General features: G+C 35.2%; 1 protein-coding gene across 2 annotated transcripts in view; it reads left to right on the top strand.

Annotated features, from left to right (window-relative positions):
* akt1 (v-akt murine thymoma viral oncogene homolog 1) overlaps positions 1 to 15031 on the top strand; it is a 100292-nt gene that overhangs the window by 58176 nt on the left and 27085 nt on the right. For both annotated transcript variants that reach the window (XM_021467101.3, NM_001281801.1), the window contains 3 exons: positions 4588 to 4716; positions 10932 to 11043; positions 13495 to 13621. In XM_021467101.3, coding sequence (XP_021322776.1) covers positions 4588 to 4716; positions 10932 to 11043; positions 13495 to 13621 — 368 coding nt within the window. The remainder of the gene's footprint in view (positions 1 to 4587; positions 4717 to 10931; positions 11044 to 13494; positions 13622 to 15031) is intronic.

Raw genomic sequence — 15031 nt, forward strand, 5'->3', positions numbered from 1 at the left:
TCACATAACATCACAACACATAACATCACATTACATCACAACACATAACATCACATTACATCACAACACACCACATAACATCGCAACACATAACATCACATCTAATCACAACACATCACATAACATCACAGCGCATCACATTACACAACATCACAAGACATCACATACACATCACACAGCATCACATAACATCCCGACACATAACATCACATCACATTACATCACAACACACCACATAAAATCACAACACATGACATCACATAACATTCCAACACATTACAACACATAACATAGATCACATCATATCACATAACATCATAACACATAACATCACAACACATCACATCATAACATATAAGATCACAACACATCACAATACATAACTTCACATAACACCACTACACATAATAACATAACACATAATATAACATAAGATAAGATAACAACATAACGCATAACATAGCAGAACATAACATCTTAACAAAATAGCAGCATAACAAAACAACACATCACATCACATAACAATGCAACACAACAAAACATAGCAACACAACATAACACAACATAGCAACATAACATGACACATCACATAACAACAACACATAACATGGCAACAAAACACAAAATTACATAGCAAAAGATAACAACACAACAACATAACATAGCAACATAACGGCAACACGGTGGCGCAGTGGGTACCACTATCGCCTCACAGCAAGAAGGTAGCTGGTTCGAGTCTCGGCCGGGTCAGTTGACGTTTCTGTGTGGAGTTTGCATGTTCTCCTGTGTTGGCATGGGTTTCGTCTGGGACAGCTGGACGTACATTATCACTTGTCTATTAATTGTGCAGCTGAACTTTTAGAAATCATGCTTCTATATATAAACGTGAAACCTTGTTTGAACTCAAAGGCCCAGCGTGACATTAAAACACCTCCGTTTCCAAAACAGCACGAGAGGAAAGCGGCAAAAACTGCTGGCATTTTTTTCTGCAACCCCGAATCAATTTGTGCTGAGGACGATGCAGAAATCACTGCACCAGATGTTGCGGAGTCGAAGAAAAAAAACAAAAACGGAGAGAAGCAAAAAGAGGCAGAAACACAGAGACAGTTTGAAGAGTTATCCAGGAAAAGTGTAATTTATTTTTAATTACGGGAGTTGAATATTAACCCCATGCCGGGTCTGAGCAAGCTGTCCTTAATTGGCCCATTTCCTCCGTCACTAAAGTGTGGATGTGTCACGCAAACGTCTGTTTCGCTCAGCTCTGGTGCCTTTTTGCCTCATTTCAGCTGTGACAGACCAGAGGACACACACACTACAGACATTCATCATGCAAACTCATCATCATCATCAGAGTTTACAGTCAGTGCAAAACTTCAGATCTAGAGAATGCAGGCTCAGAGTACTGCTGTTGCCGTTATCTAGACTGCTCACAAAAACATTTGTTTTGTTCAGTGGCTCAGTGGTTAGCACTGTCGTCTCACAGCAAGAAGGTCGCTGGTTTGAGTCCCGGCTGAGTCAGTTGGCATTTCTGTGTGGAGTTTGAATGTTCTCCCCGTGTTAGTGTGGGTTTCCTCCGGGTGCTCCAGTTTCCCCCACAGTCCAAACACATATTGTGTGAGTGTATGTACAGTCCAAACACATAGTGTGTGAGTGTATGTGTGAATGAACATGTATGGGTGTTTCCCAGTTCTGGGTTGCAGCTGAAACGGCATCGCTGTGTAAAACATTTGCTGGATAAGTTGCTGGTTCATTCCACTGTGGCAACCGCTGATGAATAAAGGGACTAAGCCAAATGAAATTGAATGAATGAATGTTGAACAGATTAAGGAAATGTTCACAGTCTTTGCTCTAATATTTGTTCTTCTGGAGTAAGATTTATTTTATTTTGGCTTGAATAAAAGCAGTTTTTATTTGTTTTAAAGCCATTTTAAGGTCAGTATTATTAGCCCCCTTAAGCAATACTTGTTTGAGATTGTACAGAACAAACCACTGTTATACAATGACTTGCCTAATTGCCCTAATTAACCTAGTTAAGCTAATTAAGCCTTTAAATTGTGATAATTTTGGAGGGGTATGCAGGACTGCTGTATAATTATTTTATAATGAAAGCAATTAAATAATTAACTAAAATGTGTAAAAAAATAAATAAATTAAAACACTAATCAAAATAGAAAAGGGAAAATGATATCACAGAAATGCTGTAGAATTATTTTAAATGAAAGAAATAAAAAAGATATAAATATATAAAATCAGTTTAATTAATAAAAAACTTAAAATAATCAAATTTAGAAATGTGGTTAAAAAATGTATAAAAGCAACTAAAATAGACAACCAACTTGAATCTTAAATAATTAAAAATGTATTAAAAAAATATGTAAAACAAAGTTTTCCTAAATTAAATGTCCAAAGCACACTACAGTACATGCATTCATCACACACACTCATCACCATCATCGTCAGAGTTTACAGTCAGTGCAAAGTTCAGATCAAGATAATGCACCATTTCTGACTCTCAGAGTACTTCAACACACAAAAAAATATTAATTTATGAATAACAAAAATGCAAAACTTCTGCATAATTATTTTAAAATTAAAGCAATCGAAATAAACAACTACAAAAGGTAAATATATATAATGTATAATATACAAGTCAAATAAAACCCTTACAATAATCTAAATCGTAAATGTGGTAAAAAAAATGTATAAAAGCAACTAAGGGCGAGGCAGTGGCGCAGTAGGTAGTGCTGTCGCCTCACAGCAAGGTCGCTGGGTCGCTGGTTCGAACCTTGGCTCAGTTGGCGTTTCTGTGTGGAGTTTGCATGTTCTCCCTGCCTTCGCATGGGTTTCCTCTGGGTGCTCCGGTTTCCCTTACAGTCCAAAGACATGCGGTACAGGTGAATTGGGTAGGCTCTATTGTCCATAGTGTATGAGTGTGTGTGTGAATGTTTGTATGGATGTTTCCCAGAGATGGGTTGTGGCTGGAAGGGCATCCGCTGTGTAAAAACGTGCTGGATAAGTTGGCGGTTCATTCCGCCGTGGCGACCCCGGATTAATAAAGGGACTAAGCAGACAAGAAAATGAAATGAAATGAAAGCAACTAAAATAGACAAGCAACTTGATTCCTAGATAATTAAAAATGTATAAACTTTACCTTTTGTATGTAGAATAACAAGTATCCTTGTTTAATTAATGACTATTTGCAGTACTATGTATTTTTTGGGGGGGGTCTATGTTACAAAATGTAAAGGTACAAATGGAATCAAACATATAATTTGTCAAAGATGCCAAAAGGATAAAAATATGTCTCATGTAAAAAGAAGAGATAAGTAAAAGAAGAAATAAGTTTAAGTAATAGACGAATGATGTATGTGGTAATGGGGTAAGAAAATAATACGCTTGTGCTTCATCCCATTCCATTTTCGACCATGTTGAAATGTGTTTTTTTGTTAATGATATTTTATGTATGATATTTCTGTCCGAAAATAAATGAATCAAATCAAATAAAAAAAATGTAAAACAATTTTATTTCCTAAATTAAATGTCCAAAGCACATTACAGTACATGCATTCATCACACAAACTCATCATTAACATTATCAGGGTTTACAGTCAGTGCAAAGTTCATGCACCATTTCTGACTCACAGAGTACTTCAACACAAAAAAAATCTGAATTTATGAATCACAAAAATGCAAAACTGCTGCATAATTATTTTCAAATAAAAGCAATCGAAATAAACAACTACAAAAGGTAAATATATAAACATATAATACAATAAATATATATATATATATATATATATATATATATATATATATATATATATATATATATATATATATATATATATATATATATAAAACGTATGATATACAAGTCAAATTAAAACCCTAACAATAATCTAAATCGTAAATAAATGCAAATAAAAGCAATTAAAATAGACAACAGCTTGATTCTTGTATAATTAAAGAGCGGTTACTCACTGAAGCTAAGCAGGGCTGAGCCTGGTCTGTACCTGGATGGGAGACCACATGGGAAAACTAGGCTGCTGACTGTTGGAAGTGGTGTTAGTAAGGCCAGCAGGGGGCGCTCAACCTGTGGTCTGTGTGAGTCCTAATGCCCCAGTACAGTGAAGGGCACGCTATACTGTCAGTGAGCACAGTCTTTCGGATGAGACGTTATACTGAGGTCTTGACTCTATGTGGTCATTATAAATCCTATGGCACTTCTGATAAAGAGTAGCGGTGTAACCCTGGCTAAATTCCCTCCATCAGCCAGATCATGGACTCCCAGTCATCCCCTTACACAGAATTGGCTCTATCACTGTCTTTCCACCTATAGCTGGTGTGTGGTGAGCACACTGGCGCCGTTGTCCTGTGGCTGCCATCACATCATCCAAGTAGAGCTGCACACTGGTGGTGGTGTGGAGAGAATGTATGTCCTTGTTCTTTGTCTTTGTTCTTTGGTCTGTCAATAATCCTGATGTGTTTATTTCTCTGTCTGTCCTTCAGGAGAGTATATAAAGTCGTGAAGGCCGTGGTTTTTCTGTCAGTAATCCTGATGTAGTTGTTTCTCTGTCTGTCTTTTAGGGGAGTATATAAAGACATGGAGGCCGCGGTACTTCTTGCTGAAGAGTGACGGTACGTTTATCGGCTATAAGGAGCGACCGCAAGATGTGGATCAGCTGGAGACGCCGCTCAACAACTTCTCTGTGGCCCGTGAGTCTCTGACAGTTTACTTAGAAAAATATCACAGTCTAACATTTGTGGAGGATTTTCACTATTCAACGTTTTTCTCTTAAAAAAAGAGGGGGAAGTCAAATTATTATCATAATTAAATAAGCACTAAATTGACAAAAGTTTAAAATAAATAAGCAATATATTTACAAATGTCTGAAATGAAAAAAGCTATATATTGAAATAAATTATTTTTATTTTATTTTATATTATCATTTATTGAAATAAATTAAATAAATAAATAAAATCAATTAATAAAATAAGTAAACAATATATTAACATATATCTGAAATAAATAAATAAAAAAGCAATATATTGACAAATGTCTGAGATGAAAAAAGCTATATATTAAAATAAATATTTTTATTTTATATTATAATTTATTGAAATAAATTAAATAAATAAAATCAATTAATAAAATAAATACACAAATAAATAAGCAATATATTGACAAATATCTGAAATATAAATTAAATAAATAAATAAATAAACAAAATAAAAAATTAATTAATAAAATAAATACACAAATAAATAATCAATAAATTGACAAATGTCTGAAATAAATAAATAAATAAATAAGCAATATATTGACAAATGTCTGAAATAAATAAATAAATAAATAAAATCAATTAATAAAATAAATAAATAAATAAATAAATAAGCAATATATTGACAAATGTCTGAAATAAATAAATAAATAAGCAATATATTGACAAATGTCTGAAATAAATAAATAAACAAATAAATAAGCAATATATTGACAAATGTCTGAAATAAAAAAATTAAAAAATAAATAAATAAATAAGCAATATATTGACAAATTTCTGAAATAAATAAATAAATAAATAAATAAATAAATAAATAAATAAATAAATAAATAAATAAATAAAATCAATTAATAAAATAAATAAACAAATAAATAAGCAATATATTGACAAATGTCTGAAATAAATAAATAAATAAACAAGCAATATATTGACAAATGTCTGAAATAAATAAATAAATAAATAAAATCAATTAATAAAATCAATAAACAAATAAATAAGCAATATATTGACAAATGTCTGAAATAAATAAATAAATAAATAAATAAGCAATATATTGACAAATGTCTGAAATAAATAAATAAATAAATAAGCAATATATTGACAAATGTCTGAAATAAATAAATAAACAAATAAATAAGCAATATATTGACAAATGTCTGAAATAAATAAATAAATAAATAAATAAGCAATATATTGACAAATGTCTGAAATAAATAAATAAATAAATAAAATCAATTAATAAAATAAATAAACAAATAAATAAGCAATATATTGACAAATGTCTGAAATAAATAAATAAATAAATAAAATCAATTAATAAAATAAATAAACAAATAAATAAGCAATATATTGACAAATGTCTGAAATAAATAAATAAATAAATAAAATCAATTAATAAAATAAATAAACAAATAAATAAGCAATATATTGACAAATGTCTGAAATAAATAAATAAATAGTAATACAAAAATATGTCTATTTATGTATGTAAGTACTATATGAATGTCACTGTCCAAACATTGACCCTTATGATGGTTTTGTGCTCAAGGTACACATATTTGCACATGAAAACTCAACTTTAATGTACAGTTGAGACTAGTTAAAACTAAATGCAATAAATATGCTTCACTTAATGACTGGATGATTTCTTAAAATATAGACGATGCATAAATCTCGCTCCAAACATTGACTCTTATGTCCCTTATGTCTTCTCCAGGGTCACATATTTGCACATAAACACTTAACTATAATGTAAAGTTTAAACGTGTTTGAAGTAAATCTGAGATATTCCCCTGCGTGCATGCTTAATTTAATGACTGGACGATATTTTCCGCACATCTCCATCTGACCTCCAACAGTTTTTGTGTTTCCTCGAGGGACGTGTGCAACATATTAAGCATATTCTGGGTTGTCGTCGCCAGTCGAACCTCAGCAGAAACTGTTGAAATGATTGAACAGACTAATTAGACAGCCATAATGTTTGTTCAAGAGACGCTTCCTCGCTGACACTCATGAAATATAGTGGTTATTAAGTGTCTGATCCTCATTATTCCTGCGTCTCAGTGGTGGTCTGGTGACACATGTCTCCTCCACATATGTTTGCTGGAGAACGCAGACGCTGCTGGAGACTGGAGACCAATGTGCTTCGTCGCACTGAAAACACCACTTTTTTTCCTCTTTGAGATGCATTTTTGAGAACACAGACACAGCTTATTTCTGCTTTAAAAAGACGTGAGTTTGAGTTTTTAACAAGTGATGACCGTCCTGTTTTTAGTGGACGCAGTTGCGCATTGGTTATAGCATCTGTGTGTGAAGAGAAAGCACTCTCTTTTTATTTTCCGCAACACTTTCTGACTGATGCTATCAATGCTTTTGAATCTAGGTGTGGATGTTTGAAAGTCTACACTCAAAAGAAAAATTGTTAATTAAACTGACAATATTTTTTTAAGAGAACTGGTTGCAAACTATTGATATGGGCTGAATTTAAACAAGCAAATGAAATGGCAGTCTATCCTTCAACTCTGTTTGTTTACATTCAGCCCATGTCAATAGTTTGCAACATTTTGCAATGAACTATTTTTCAAGTTTGAAGTTTGGTGCCGAAGGAAAAAGCATTTAATTTATTTTCCGGTAACACTTTAGAATAACTATCCGTTATAGGTAGTTTATAAATCATTAACAAACTGTTAGTTAATGGGTTATAAGTGACTTGTTAAATAATAGTTAATAGTTTGTTAATTGTTTATAGCTATCCGTTATAACTAGTTAATTGACTATTAATAAACTGTTAGTTAACGGTTTATAAATGGCTTGTTAAATAATAGTTAATAATATGTTAATTGCTTACAAATATCCATTATAACTAGTTAATAGATTATTAGTAAACTGTTAGTTAATGAGTTATAAATGACTTGTTAAATAATAGTTAATCGTTTATTAATTGTTTACAACTATTGTTATAACTAGTTAATAGACTATTAACAAACTGTTAGTTAACGGTTTATAAATGGCTTGTTAAATAATAGTTAATAATATGTTAATTGCTTACAAATATCCATTATAACTAGTTAATAGATTATTAGTAAACTGTTAGTTAATGAGTTATAAATGACTTGTTAAATAATAGTTAATCGTTTATTAAATGTTTACAACTATTGTTATAACTAGTTAATAGACTATTAGTTAACGGTTTATAAATGGCTTGTTAAATAATAGTTAATAATATGTTAATTGCTGACAAATATCCATTATAACTAGTTAATAGATTATTAGTAAACTGTTAGTTAATGAGTTATAAATGACTTGTTAAATAATAGTTAATCGTTTATTAATTGTTTACAACTATTGTTATAACTAGTTAATAGACTATTAATAAACTGTTAGTTAACGGTTTATAAATGGCTTGTTAAATAATAGTTAATAATATGTTAATTGCTTACAAATATCCATTATAACTAGTTAATAGATTATTAGTAAACTGTTAGTTAATGAGTTATAAATGACTTGTTAAATAATAGTTAATCGTTTATTAAATGTTTACAACTATTGTTATAACTAGTTAATAGACTATTAATAAACTGTTAGTTAACGGTTTATAAATGGCTTGTTAAATAATAGTTAATAATATGTTAATTGCTTACAAATATCCATTATAACTAGTTAATAGATTATTAGTAAACTGTTAGTTAATGAGTTATAAATGACTTGTTAAATAATAGTTAATAGTTTATTAATTGTTTACAACTATTGTTATAACTAGTTAATAGACTATTAATAAACTGTTAGTTAATGAGTTGTACATTACTTATTAAATAAAAGTTACTAGTTTGTTAATTGTTTATAACTGTGCCTTGTAAATGGCCAATAGATAACTTACAAGCTGTTAGTTAACAAGTTATAAATGACTTGTTAACAGTGTTTTAATGATTTATAACTATACATATACTATTTAGGATAGTTATTCTAAAGTGTTACCTATTTTCCTTTAGCTTAGTCTCTTATTTATAAGGGGTGTCCACGGTGGAATGAACCGCTAACTATTCCAGCATACGTTTTACACAGTGGATGCCCTTTCAGCTGGGAAAACACCAATACCCTCTCACATTTACACACTCACTCATACACTATGGCCAATTCAGTTCATCAGTTCCCCTATAGCGCATGTGTTTGGACTATGGTGGAAACCGGAGCACCCGGAGAAAACCCACACCAACACGGGGAGAACATGCAAACTCCACACAGAAACGCCAACTAGCCCAGCCAGGACTTGAACCAGTGACTTTCTTGCTATGAAGCCACAGTGCTAACCACTGAGCAACCGTGTTGCCCATAATCTTGCTCCTATTTTGAAATTAAGATTATTTACTTTGCCCATGGGCAGATATATGTACCCAGGTCTACACGTCTGGGGATATTGAAATACACAACCGCAGGCACGTCTGCTCGCAGCTTTTGTTTTTGCAAATCCACCGGAGGCTGCTGTGCACACTGCTTGTTGATCTCAAATTCCTCCTGCGCGTCCTTTTCTTGCGTAAATCCACCAAAGTGCGTAATATACACTCCATCCGACCAGGCCAGCTAGCTGTCGACTGCCTGACTGCCTGACTGATCCACCCCCACCCCTAAACCCAACCAGTAGTGTTTTCAAAAGCGATCCAGATAAAAGAAAAGCCATTGTGGTCATGTGATTCCACCATGTTTTCAGCCTGTTGTTTATTTGTTTATTTTTAAACGATATTTTAACACCGCCGACATCGCCGTCCGTATCCCTTAAAGTTGTTTAATTGTTTACAGATTGCGTGACCAAAGTCCCTGTAAGAACGAGCCTTTGGTGTGACACAACCTGTGGGTGCCTTTAATGTACCGCTTGGTACAGCACCAGCGGCAACAAAATTAGGCACCGAAAATCCTATGCTGATTCAGTGATCCTGCTTGTGAAAGACTGTTCACACTCTTAGCTCATTTAAAAAAAAAAAGGTAATGTCAACAGGCTGGACTGTCTTAGCAACTGGCTGAATGTAAAGGAGTGCTGAGCATTATTGTTTCTGCTTTAATAAATGTTCACAACTCACAGCAATACAACTTTTCAATGAGTACAATTGTTTGTATTCAACACTTTATGGTTAGAATTTTCCATATCTGCAACGCCTGTATTTTGAGAAGGGTCTGGATACATACATGATGCAGTCTCAGACCGGTGCAATCTCAGCCAGACATGCGCATTCAGAGTGATGCAATCTCAGCCGGACATGTGCATCGGTCTGAGACTGCATCATGTCTGCATCCAGACTCTGTTGTGTATTTGGGCATTTGTTTTGCAGTCCACTTTGAATCCAACATGGAAATCATTTTTTTTTTTTGTTATTGGCATTGATTGTTTTGAAATTCAAATGTCATTAACATCCCTGTGTTTTAATTTCTGTAATAAATATGGCTGTTAAGCCAGGATCTTGATGGTTTATTGTGGGTATGTTGTTTACATGAAGAAATCTGTGTTACAAGTTAAACAAAAATTCTAATAAACAATTATATTTAGAATTTAAATAGTTTTTTGTCTCGCGTTTACCTTAATTTTACATTTGAATCGCCAAAATGACATTTTTCAGCCTTTTAAATTTGATTAATCATTGCGAATAATTGCAAAATAGTGTGATTAATTAGTTAATTGTTTTTATCGATTGACAGCACTAGTTTATATTCCTTTATGCTTTTTTTTCGGTTTGTTGAGATCTACAATCAGTGTTTGCAACATTTCTAACAGAAATAAACAGTTATTCATAATTAAAGTATAATTATTAGAATTATTAATAAATGCATGCATAACCTAATACACTTAATGAATTAGAGCCACTAATAATAAAGCTTTCTGCTGGGCGCTGTGTTCATACGGCAGATTAGATGCATGCTTCTGCCTGTTGCGTTTTCATCCAGTGTTTTCATTCTGGCGTGATGGTGTGGGATGTCGAGTGTGTGTGTGTGTGTAGAGTGGTGCGCACCTGTTCAGTTCCCCACTGAGTGTATGTGATGCGCTGCTGGAGAAACACACAGATAAAGATAAATGATTGCGGGTGTCATTTCTCAGTCTGTGTGTGTGTGTGTGTGTGTGTGTGTGTGTGTGTCTCTGGTGTGTTTTCCTCCGGATGTGTCCAGAATGTCAGCTGATGAAGACGGAGCGACCGAAACCAAACACATTCATCATACGCTGCCTGCAGTGGACCACTGTCATTGAGCGCACCTTCCACGTGGAGACGCCTGAAGAAAGGTCACACACACACACACACACACACTTACTGTATACACAAACTTACTTACATTGACATATTGACTCATACACACTCTTACACATGCTCACACACTCACATAGACACACATACACTCACTTACACATTTAAACATGCATGCATACACCTAAACACACACACACTCATGCTCATGCATACACACCTGTATGCATTCACACTCATGCACATACATAAACATATATATGCTGTACAAACATATATATTCGCACGCACAGACTAATACACACTATTGCACATGCATACACACTCGTATAGACACACATACACTCACTTAAACAGGTACACATGCATGCACACACCTGAACACACACACATGAACATGCATACACATATATACTGTACAAACACATATATTCACACACACACACACACACACACACACACACATGCACACACGCTTACTGTATAGATGCAAGCACATCTACACACACTTAGTTACTTATATACACACACACACACTCTCACACAGACTCATACACACTCTTGCACATGCATACACCCTCACATAGACACACATACACTTACTTACACATGCACACACACATACACACTCATGAACACATAAACACTACTACTCATGCATACACACTTGAACACACACATACTGTATGCATTCCCACTCATGCACATACATACACATACATACTGTACAAACATATATATTCACACACACAGACTCATACACACTCTTGCACATGCATACACACTCATATAGACACACATACACTCACTTAAACAGGTACACATGCATGCACACACCTGAACACACACACATGAACATGCATACACATATATAGTGTACAAACACATATATTCACACACACACATGCACACACGCTTACTATATAGATGCAAGCACATCTACACACACTAAGTTACTTATATACACACACACACTCTCTCACACAGACTCATACACACTCTTGCACATGCATACACCCTCACATAGACACACATACACTTACTTACACATGCACACACACATACACACTCATGAACACATAAACACTCCTACTCATGCATACACACTTGAACACACACATACTGTATGCATTCACACTCATGCACATACATACACATATATACTGTACAAACATATATATTCACACACACAGACTCATACACACTCTTGCACATGCATACACACTCATATAGACACACATACACTCACTTAAACAGGTACACATGCATGCACACACCTGAACACACACACATGAACATGCATACACATATATACTGTACAAACACATATATTCACACACACACATGCACACACGCTTACTATATAGATGCAAGCACATCTACACACACTTAGTTACTTATATACACACACACACACACACTCTCACACAGACTCATACACACTCTTGCACATGCATACACCCTCACATAGACACACATATACTTACACATGCACACACACATACACACTCATGAACGCATAAACACTACTACTCATGCATACACACTTGAACACACACACCTGTATGCATTCACACTCATGCACATACATACACATATATACTGTACAAACATATATATTCACACACACAGACTCATACACACTCTTGCACATGCATACACACTCATATAGACACACATACACTCACTTAAACAGGTACACATGCATGCACACCTGAACACACACACATGAACATGCATACACATATATACTGTACAAACACATATATTCACACACACACATGCACACACGCTTACTATATAGATGCAAGCACATCTACACACACTTAGTTACTTATATACACACACACACTCTCACACAGACTCATACACACTCTTGCACATGCATACACACCCATATAGACACACATACACTCACTTAAACAGGTACACATGCATGCACACACCTGAACACACACACATGAACATGCATACACATATATACTGTACAAACACATATATTCACACACACATGCACACACGCTTACTATATAGATGCAAGCACATCTACACACACTTAGTTACTTATATACACACACACACACACTCTCACACAGACTCATACACACTCTTGCACATGCATACACCCTCACATAGACACACATATACTTACTTACACATGCACACACACATACACACTCATGAACACATAAACACTCCTACTCATGCATACACACTTGAACACACATACTGTATGCATTCACACTCATGACCACGCATACACTTTTATACTGTACAAATACACACACACACACACGCACATACACATGCTCAGTTACTTATATTCGCACATGCACACAGATGCATACACACACATTTTCATGCACACTTATTCAAATGCATACTCATGCACATCCATTCATTCGCATGCATACACACTCATGAAAGCGTGCACACACATACAGCCATGTGCAGTTGGTCATGTCGTGCTGGTGTTGTTGTGTTTGTAGGCAGGAATGGACCAAAGCCATCCAGACTGTGGCGGAGAGTCTGCAGAAACAAGAGGAGGAGATGATGGACGCGTCAGCAGAACACACAGACATGGAGACCAGTCTGAGCAAACCACCACACAAAGTGGTACATCACACACACACACACACACACACACTCACACACACACTATTCAATTCACTTCATCTTTATTCCTCTAGCGCTTTTACAATGTAGATTGTGTCAAGGCAGCTTCACATTGAAGATTATACTGGATTGAAACAGTGTAGTTCAGTTTTCAGAGTTTAAGTTCAGTTTAGTTCAGTTCGGTGTTGTTTAATATTCACTACTGAGAGTCCAAACACTAAAGAGCAAATCCATCGATGCGCAGCTCTACAGATCTCGAACCATGCAAGCCAGTGGCGACAACGAGGAAAAAAATTCACCAATTGGCTAAAGTGAAGAATTAAAAAACCTGGAGAGAAACCTGGCTCAGTTGTGCACGATCATTTCTCCTCTGGCCAAACGTCTTGAGCAGAGCTGCAGTCTAGCTACCGGAGGCTGGAGAGCGATGGACCTCAGCGAAGACTAGTCTGTCCCTGGAGCGTCACATGCTCTCCACTCCTGCATGACCACCACAGCAGCTGCTCAGGATACGGCCTGGTCCAGGATTATGGAAACCTTGGGGTCATCTCGTGGCTGGTCTTGGATTGCATCAGTGGCGCTGCATAGTCTGAGGGCCTCCGAATGAGTATCCCCAGATGGAAATAGAGAATAAGGAGAATAATTAGCGTAGCTGCTGTTCATAGTGTATATAAACGAGATGCTGAAACCTGCGTGGAGCACAGTCATGTATCATAATGCTATGTGATGCACTGAGTGTATGTGTGGAACTGAGAGAGTGTGTCTGAGCCTCGGACATTATCAGGAAGGCTATTCCAGAGTTTAGGAGCCATAAAGGAGAAGGCTTGGCCTCCTTTAGTGGACTTTGCTGTTCTAGGTACCACCAGAAGCCCTGAGTTTTCAGATTTTAGATTTTCAGATTCAGAGTTTAAAAAAGCGGGTTGGACTGTATCGAGACAGAAAGTTGGTGAGATAAGCAGGAGCTTGATTTTTTTTAAAGCTTTATCGAGTAAAATAGCAAAATAGCAAAATCGAGTAAAGGAGGTCGAGCTTTGTCTTTCATGGCTCGTACACTCTTTAATAGCCTTCCTGATAAAGTCCAAGGCTCAGACACACTCTCTGTTCAAAACTAGATTAAAGACCTATCTGTTTAGTAAAGCATACACTCAATGCATCACCTAGCGGGTTCCACACAGGCTTCTGCATCTTGCTTAAATACACTATGAACAGCAGCTACGCTAATTATTCTCTTTATTCTCTATTTTCACCTGGGGATACTCATCCCGAGGCCCTCAGATTATGCGGAGTCACTGATTGGATCCAAGACCAGCGACGAGATGATCCCAAGGTTTCCATATCCGGGACCAGGCCATATCCTGAGCTGCTGCTGCGCTGATGGTCGTGGGGAGTGGAGAACATGAGTCTGATTCCAGC

Source organism: Danio rerio, chromosome 17 (assembly GCF_049306965.1).
Source record: "Danio rerio strain Tuebingen ecotype United States chromosome 17, GRCz12tu, whole genome shotgun sequence".
NCBI classification, from domain to species: Eukaryota; Metazoa; Chordata; class Actinopteri; order Cypriniformes; family Danionidae; genus Danio; species Danio rerio.